This window comes from Stegastes partitus, unplaced genomic scaffold (genome assembly GCF_000690725.1).
Source record: "Stegastes partitus isolate 25-593 unplaced genomic scaffold, Stegastes_partitus-1.0.2 Scaffold508, whole genome shotgun sequence".
NCBI lineage: Eukaryota > Metazoa > Chordata > Actinopteri > Pomacentridae > Stegastes > Stegastes partitus.
This window is the reverse complement of record NW_007578239.1, coordinates 283484-292636: the sequence shown is the minus strand read 5'-3', so window position 1 is coordinate 292636 and position 9153 is coordinate 283484. Positions and strand designations below refer to the sequence as shown.

Here is a 9153-nt window from a genome sequence, read left to right as displayed (position 1 = left end):
GAGGAGGATGAAGAGGAGGAAGAGGAGGAGGAGGAGGAAGATGAAGATGAGAGGCTGGCGAGCTGGAAGTCGCTCTGCAGCTGGTTGTTCACCATGTTGTTCATGGCACTCTGCATCTCCGCCAACATCCGCTGCTTCTCACGCTTCGGGATCCGCCCAAAACGAACGGCTGAGGACAAAAGAAGAGGAGGAAGAAGTGTTACTGCAGGTTCACACTGACGATCGTCTCCATCACCAGCTGAAGAACCTCTTTATTTAGAGGATGGTTCTTTGTTATTCGGTTACTCGTTTACTGGAGTTCTTTGGTTTGGTAACAGGTAACAGCATTACATTAGAGGTGCAGCTCAACATTATTTTATTCTGGATGAATTATTTGAATCTGAAAACAGAGAAATGTTCATCACAGTTTCACAAATCCCAAACTGACATCTTAGAACATGTTGTTCTGTCTGACCAGCAGTCCAGAAGCAAAAATATAAAGTGTGTTCTAATGAAGGAACCCAGAACTGCTGCAAAGAACTACATGAAAAAATATTTCTTTGAGGGCATCTTAAAGAAGAAGTTCTTTGGAGTGACATTAATGGTGCCTAAAGGAACTATTTCTCAATGGTTCTTTGAGGGCATCTTTGTGGGTTCTTTAGAAAACATGACTGTCACAGGTGTCCACTCACCGTCTCGGCTCATGCCCACAGAAAGGCATTTCTTGAAGCGACACTGCTGGCAGCGGTTCCTGTTGCTCCGCATGATGGTACAGCTCTCGTTCTTCAGACACTTCTTGTACTGGATGTTCTGCTGGATGCTGCGACGGAAGAACCCCTGCAGGACGACACGGAACACGGCAGTCAGACACACACCTGTACACCTGTCTGAGTCACTTCTACTCAGCTGATTCAGGTCTACATTGACAAATGTTCAGCTCTTCAGGCGTATTTAGTGTGAAATAAAGTTAGAAAACAACGTCTGTATCCTGCAGGACGATCTGTTCTCATTAATCTCAGTTGTTACTGCTCATTTTGAAGGACTATTACATGTAAAATCTGGTAAATACGATGCTAATACCAGCTGTTTATGTTGGTTGAAGCTTCATTCAGGCTGATAGTCTGCAGGTACAGTCACTCAGAGCTCTGTGGAACATTTACTTCATCTACAGATTAGGTTTATTTATCCACTGGTTATAAAACAGCTTTTCAACATTTTCTGTGACTGAATACAACCAAGGAACAACATTAAATCTGAGACTTTTAACGTGGTTCCACAAATTTATTTCAAGCTCAACTGGCTTGAGAGCAGAACGCGTGTGGTTCCTCGTGCTTTGGACTGTATTGTAATCTGTGCTGATGGTGAATCAGTCAGTGATGTTTTCTCACCTTGCAGCCTTCACAGGCATGAACTCCATAGTGGAAACCTGAGGCAGCGTCACCACAGACCTTACAGAGCAGCATCATCCCATTCAGCTCTGAAACACAGAATCACTGCTTTACAGAGTGTTCAGTACTGACAGACAATTTTAAACCAAAAAGGAGAATTTTTTTGTTATATTTTAGACCAACAGTGAACAAAAAAACCCTGAAAAATGAAAACTTGGCCCATTTTTTCTTTTTTCCGGTTTAAAGAAACAGCAAAAATTGAAATTGTGCCTTTTTTCCAATTTAAACTAAAAACTGAAATGGAAAAATGAAAACGGGCTTTTTTTCTTTTATCCTTTTTAAACAACATAAAAACATAAAACTGGCCCATTTTTACATTTTTCCAATGGAAAACGCAACTCATTTTTTGGTTTAATTTGTCCAATATTTATTTTATTGTTTGTTTGAAACCAACAAACTGATTAAAGAACCATGACAGGAGTTGAATTCTTGTCAGCTTCACTCTTTTAAATATGCGATCCCTCATTTCCACTCAGTAACAGAACAAACTGGGTTCTTACTGGTCAGACTGGCCACAGACTTGCTGGGCGATGCCCTCAGAGAACCTCCATCATCGCGGCCTCGAGGAGAACCTCCAGCCGAGGAGGAGGCTGAGGAGGAACCGTCGTCTCCTGCTGAACCAGAACTGGAGCTGCTGCTGAGGAAGGGCGGAGTCAGGGAGGACGAGGAGTTCTCGCTGTACATGGAGACTGGACTGGTTCTGGTCGGAGAACCTCCACAGGAACCCACATAGGAGATAACACCTCCTGCAGGAGAACAGAGAAGCTCAGGTATTACTGTGGTCAGAGTTCAAAGACTTTATATTGACTGAACTGGACTTTTTGACATTTCACAAACAAACTGGAATCCAGAAAATAATCTAAAGGTTAACTGATAAAATTCAGTTGGTGAAGCTTTAACTACTGATAGATGATGTTCTAGGAGTCAAACCGGAGAACAGAGAACACCGATACGATGATAGCATTAAAACGCACTCATTTGATTATAAATACACTGCAGCGTCTCAGAGGGAAAAGTGCACTCTAAAAAAAGATCTGTAAAATCAAGGGTAAAAATCTGGCAGCAAGAGAGCCAGAAAAACTCGAGTTGTGTCTTTGTGGGCCATTTGTGACTCTCTGTGGAAGATTTGTGTCTTTTGGTAGGAGATTTGTGAGGGGTTTTTTTGTTGTGTCTTTTTGTGGTCGATTTGTGACTTTTCATCGTGGATTTGTGGTGTTTTGTGCCTAACTATTGAGAGGTGGAGATGTGATGTGACTGAATATGAATCTTTGTCTCTGTCTCTGCTGCAGCTGCTCCCAGACTGAAGCTCTCAAACTAAATGGTTCAGTTCAGTGACCTCACGCTGCTCGGCATGAGGGGGCGGAGCCTCTGGGCGCAGTGGGAGGGGGAAGGAGGTGGTGTTTTTGCCTGGATGTTTCCCTGTCGTCGTGGTAACAAAGGGGGGGTGGGGGGGGTGTAGTAAAAGTTCAAAACAAACAGACTTTCTAGGAATTCCGGGAACATAGAAAGGGGGGTGAGGGAACAGCCTGTATGCAGACTCCTCCCTCCTCTGGACTGTAACATACTACATGTGTTTCTAAACCTGGGCTCTGAGCCCCGTGTGTGCATTTGGAGAAGATTTGTGTGTTTTTGTAGTCGATGTGTGTCATTTGGTGTCTCTTTGTAGTGGATTTGTGTTTGTTTGTGTCTCTGTAGTCGAGTGTCTTTTCTTTCTCTTTGTGGTCATGTTGTGTCTCTTTGTGTTTCTTTGGAGTCATTTTGTGTTTCTTTGCGATCGATTTGTGTCTCTTTTTGGTGGTTTTGTATCTATTTGCAATCATTTTGTGCCTGTTTGTGGTAATTTTATGCATCTTTGCAGTCATATTTTTATCAGTTTGTGGTAATTTGTGTCTCCTTGTCATCATGTGGTGCGCAGCAGGTTGTGTACAGACAGTGAGTGCAGCAGAACAGTGACAACATGAACACTGAGCTGCTGGATGAGGCTTCATCAGACTCTTGTACATGTTTTAATGACGCTGTGCAGATTCACTGAACCTGTTCACTGAGTGTGAGTCTCTCTGACTGTGTGTTACTGTGATGCAGGTGTGAATGTGTGTTGATGCGACGCTGCAGCTGCACGTGTCAGAGCTGCACGTGACGAAGCCTTTTGTCTGAATGACACACCGTCTGAATTTATTCACAAACCTGCTGCGGCTTCCATCATAACACACAGACTCACACAGAAACACACAGTCTGTGGTCATTTCGTGACTTTTTGTGTCTGTTTGGGATTGTTTGTGTCTTTGTGGTTGTTTAAAGCTAATTTTCCTGTTCCTCTACACACTGATGCACACTGACATCACTTCATTTCAACTAAACTGCAGCCAAACATCCTCACAGAGAAGCGAGCAGATGATGTTGTTCAAGTGTTTGTTGTATGATGTTGTGCAGATGTTTTGTGATGGAGTTCAGGTGTTGTGTGACACTGTTCAGGTGTTGTGTAATATTGTTCAGGTGTTGTGCGATGCTGTAAACACGTGGTGAGTCATGCACACCGTCCTGACTCTGATCCATTACACCTGCTATGTAACACAATGGGGCTACAGCTAACTGGGTCACCAAGACAGCAACAATGCAACGACAACAATCTGCGACACCTGAGACACGCACAGTCCCACAGACACACACAAGGGAGATGTAAATTGAAAAAAAATCTGTGGTAACTAACACGTAACAAAGAAACCACGAGAAGACAAAAACACCACGGAAAGACGCAGACTGACGCAAATGAACCCCCCCTCCCAAAAAAACGAGAAGTTTATAGTCATCTTTCTTTCTTTCCTCTGAAAACTGAACTTGTATGAATCTCTGCTGAGAACAGCACAACCTCAAAAATGGAGTGACTGAGCAGAAAAGACACGAGGTCACCAATACACCTGTGACTCCTCTGAAGGGGTTGCAAGCTCGTACTCACGACCGTGCTTCACATCATGATGCTGCCACCTCCATGCTTCACATCATGATGCTGCCACCTCCATGCTTCACATCATGATGCTGCCACCTCCATGCTTCACATCATGATGCTGCCACCTCCATGGTCCACAGTGGGGATGGTGTATTTATGATGATGTGCAGTGTTTTGTCTCTGGCAAACATAGCGACTAGCCTGGTTAACGAAAAGCTCCATTTTGGTCTCATCAGACCAAAGAACCTTCTTCCAGTTGACTTTAGAGTCTCCCACATGCCTTCTGGTGAACTCCACACCAGATTTAATACGAGCTTTTTTTCAACAGTGTCATTGTCTTTTGTCACTTTAGCATAAAGCTTAGACTGGTGAAGAACAGACAACAGTTGTTGTCTCTCCCATGTCAGCCTCTGAGGCTGGTAACTCCTTCAGAGCAGTCACAAGTGTCTCGGTGTCCTCCTTCACTTGTTTCTTTCTTGTTTGGTCACTGATTGTTTGTGGACGTTCTGCTGTAGGCAGATTTACACATGTACCATATTCCTTTCATTTCTTAGCTGAATCACTTTAAAGGAGGTGAAAACTTATGCAGTCACTCATTTTTCGTTTTATATTTTTAATTATTTGACATTACTTTGTAGAAATCATCACTTTCACATTAAAGAATGTTGTTGTTGTTGTTTTTTTTGCAAAATATACTTAGAAAGCAAAATTAAATTGACCATGATCTAATACTGAAAAGCAATAAAAGACGACAACTTCCAGGGCGAGTGAATACTTTTGAAAGACATTATACTGAGAGCACTATACTGCAGTACTGTAATACTATACGGCAGTACTACAGTAACCTACAGTACATACAGCACTATGTAAATATAGTACAGTCACAGTGTGTCAGTGAATCCTCCCCCGTCCCTCCCTCCCTCCCTCCCTCGTGCAGTAGGCTCGTGTCCTCTGATTGGCCACGCCTCCCCAGACACGTGCCTCCCCCACACAGCCGCCACTGCAACGAGACTGGCTGCAGCAGGCCCCGCCCACTGCTACACCTCGTCCTGCTGCACACGTTCTCACGTTCCCGCCATTCATCACACACACACATACACAAAAGCAGCCGAATGAAAGAAGCACAACTGTATTATATATGATATTAGATCTACAGAATGCCTTTTTGCATCTCTGTGCAGTTGTTTGTTTTTCTTAGTGGTCATTGCGTCTTGTTGTTGTTGTTTTCTGTCACTTTTAGCTAATTTTGTGTCTCTTTGTGGTGATTTTGCAACTTTTTGTGTCTCTTTGTGGCTGTTTTGTGTCTCTTTGCTGTTGTTTGTCCCTTTGTGGTTATTGTTATGTCTTACTGTGTCTCTTTATGGCTGTTTTTTTTTTTTTTTTAACATATTTTCTTATTAGCACAAAGCAAAATTATTTTCCGCATATCCCGGCTTCTTAGGAAGTTGTTGTATCTTGTTGTGGGTTATTTGTGAACTATTGTCTGTGGCAAACAACTGTTGTTTCCGTCTTCTTCTCCTCTGTTTATTGTACCCTCATTCACATTGTCTAGTTTCATTTCTTGCAACATTTCAAATGTTTGCTTCGGTTTGCTTTAGAAAGAAACTCAGCAGCCTGATTGGAGTTTTTGTATGTTTCCACGGTGACGCCACCACAAGAAGTTTTACATGCAGTTATTCACAGAAGTTGAAGGTGACTGGGAAGGAGGGGGCGACCTGCTGGTGATAAGAGCTGATAAATCTGAATTAGGTGAACCTGCGCTCTGAACTGTTCATGCCCTCCATCCACCCTGAGCTCCTCCTGCAGCTGACAGTGTTTTAACACACAGTTCAGTGCCTGAGTGGAGTTTGTTTTTATTATCGATCAGCTCTTTGGTCTCAAAAATTTCAGAAAATGGTAAAAAAAAAAAAAAAAAAAAAGGAAGATCTCTGTTTCCTTAAATGTCTTGTTTTGTCCAAAGATATTAAGTTTTCTGTCAGAGAGGAGGAAAGAAACCAGAAAATTCACATTTAACAAGCTGCAACCACAGAATTCGCACAGTTGTTATGAAAACTTGACTCAAACTGCTTCATCGATTAACACCATAAGAGGGGTTTAATGGTTGATGAATAATTGATTCAGCTCCACAGATATCACAACCTGCTCTATGAATGAATAAATGTCAACTGAAGAGATGCTATCGCCAGCTGCAGCACAGACTACAACTCCCAGGGCGCCACAAACAGCCAATGACAGGGCCGCAGCTGGAAATCATTCTACTGTGTAGAAACCTGATAAAACACTCAGCAGTTAAAATGTTTCTGATCAGTTTGGAATGGAGGCGGTAACCATGGAAACAGGCTCCTTCGCCACAGCAACAGCAGCTGAGCCTCATGGGTAATGTAGTGTTTCTACCTGGTTTTACATTTCTCAATTTGAAGCAGCATAAGTCTTGACCTGAACCTCACAGTTTCAGTTTTAATCAGTCTGATCAGATTTACAGCAGCTGCTTTATGTCACAGCGATCATTGCCCTGATTACTTTACACTTGTGACACATTTTCCTTCCAGCAGCTCAGCAAAGACTCTGAAATGTGACAAATCTGTGACTCAGCTGGATCTGTTCGTTTACACGTTCATATTTCATCTTTATCAGCTGATGAAACTGTCGTCTGAGAATGTGATGAATCCACAAACCTGGAACTAACTTGTAAACGTTTGCAGTTTTTCTGGAGTCACGATGAAAACACAGAACATGTCATATTTATACTACATGTACTTTAGATTCACTATTACCAACACAGAACTTTTGCTCTTGAATCAGTATTAAAACACAGAAATTGTGCTGCTGCTGTGTGTTTCTGTGGACATGCTGATAATTACCGGTCCTGATAATGAGTTGCAGGTATTTTGCTGATTTATTTCTGAGCAGCTGCGGACTGAATGTGAGTCACTGATTGGCTGCGCAGATATTTAAATACGAGCTGCTGTAATAAGACATAGTTTATAAATGATTACATCAAAAATCCTAAAGAAAAACAAAACTTTTACTCAGTGTCCAAAATAAAAACATAAAAACTGTGTTTATGTCCACAGATCAGTGACTGATTATTGATCTGATCAGCAGTTTGATCCGTACAGAAACGAACAGCAGCAGGGAGAGCCGAATTACGTAATGAGCTCAGTCCTTCCGGGCAGCCAATCACAGCGCGCCGAGCCCAGTGAAAACAAAGCGCACATGGCTCGGTGTGCCGGTCCATGTGAACCGGCAACGGACGCTGTGACGGAGCGAGCAAGCGCACACGTACGCGCCCACGCACACACGTACCAAATCCACCTGACACCGCGCGACCCGCCGACCCAGCGCTGTCATCGTGACCCAGTTCCCCGAAATGCGGGGCGGATTCACGGTGACGGTCCCCGTGATGACGAGCGGACATGTGCGCGACGAGGAGGGGGGGGCGTCTGAGTCCGAACAACCGCAAAACATGATCCTGCAGCACCGGCACCGGTTTATACACATTTACTGTTTCATTTATAATGATGCGATGCTGGCGGTGCGGAGAGGAGGCAGACACACAGTGCGGCACCAGCTGGACCTGCGGGATCAACCAGACTGATCCCGTCGGTCCAGATTCAACCTGCGGGACCACTGAAACTCAGTAAAACACAGTTACCAACAGACGGTCTTTACGCACCGCCACAGGAGCGTCAATCTGCCGCGTCCTGAAGAGCTCTGAATGATTTATTGATTGATTCGGTTTGATGATCGGGGGGCTCGTTCCCTTGTTCACCAGGTCCCATGTCTCCTAACGCACCATAGCGCCGCGCGTCAAAGCTCTCCGTGAACCTCCAGCTGGTTCCTGTTTTACCGTCAGAGCGTCAAAAGCTTCACATTAAAAACCTTTGAGCGGAAAACTCAGTTTACCTGCAGCAGCTGCGTCAACACGCACCGCGGCCGCACAAACTGAGTTTATCCATGAAGGGACTCAGTCTGCAGCCTCTCAGGTGAGGCTGCTCGCGACGAACACAAGGAGCGTTTAGACGCGCAGCAGCTCTGCTGAACAACTCCCACATCAAAAGTGACGCTTTTTAACAAACACAAAGCTCAGAACCACAGACATGCAGGCGACGGTTCAGAACCGAACTCTGCTCGAACCTTCACACAAACCCACCAATCGACGCAGTAAAACTCAGTTAGCTGTCTGCGATTTAAAGTGACTTATTTACCTGTACTGCCGTTGTTATTGTTGTTGTTATTGTTGTTGTTATTATTTGTGTCCATGGCGGTGGTCGTCATCCTGAGCTCCGGTAATGTCACGTAGGAGGACCGAACACCACCGAAAATAAAAGAAGAACTCGGTTCTGGTTCTACTCCATGATCGTGTCTCGCACTGCTCTGATGTGTGTCTGCTGCACGAGGACTCTGTCATCTGCTGCACGCGCTGCTCTGTGTGGTTCAAACAGGGCGCGCGCGCAGCAGCTTCGATGATGACGATGATGATGATGATGATGCTGTGAGCTCGCGGGGCCGCACGCGGCAGAAAACGAGACCATGTGACCGCGGGGAGAGCCTCGTGCCCCAGTGACACACTTTCCCGCCCTCCTCTGAGCTGCACGCACTCTTTAAATCTCCGAGCACGTGGAGCTGCCTCTGCTCTCCGCACAAGGGGATTGTGGGTAATGGAGGCGGAGGTGGAGTTGTAGTTTTTCAATGTTGTGCTGATCAACCTGTGAAACTTTATTTGGGAATCTCTTTATGTATTATATTATCTTATATTTTAACTTGTCACATTTAAACTTT

At 44.3% G+C, this 9153-nt stretch overlaps 1 protein-coding gene across 1 annotated transcript in view; it reads right to left on the bottom strand.

Moving 5' to 3' along the window:
* Positions 1-8752, bottom strand: part of nr1d1 (nuclear receptor subfamily 1, group d, member 1) — an 11969-nt gene extending 3217 nt beyond the window's left edge. The window contains exons 1-5 of the mRNA XM_008287594.1: positions 8580-8752; positions 1928-2173; positions 1368-1456; positions 672-816; positions 3-169 (exon numbers count right to left, since the gene is read on the bottom strand). Coding sequence (XP_008285816.1) covers positions 3-169; positions 672-816; positions 1368-1456; positions 1928-2173; positions 8580-8649 — 717 coding nt within the window. The 5' untranslated portion in view covers positions 8650-8752. The remainder of the gene's footprint in view (positions 1-2; positions 170-671; positions 817-1367; positions 1457-1927; positions 2174-8579) is intronic.
* Between the last annotated feature and the right edge of the window lie 401 nt (positions 8753-9153).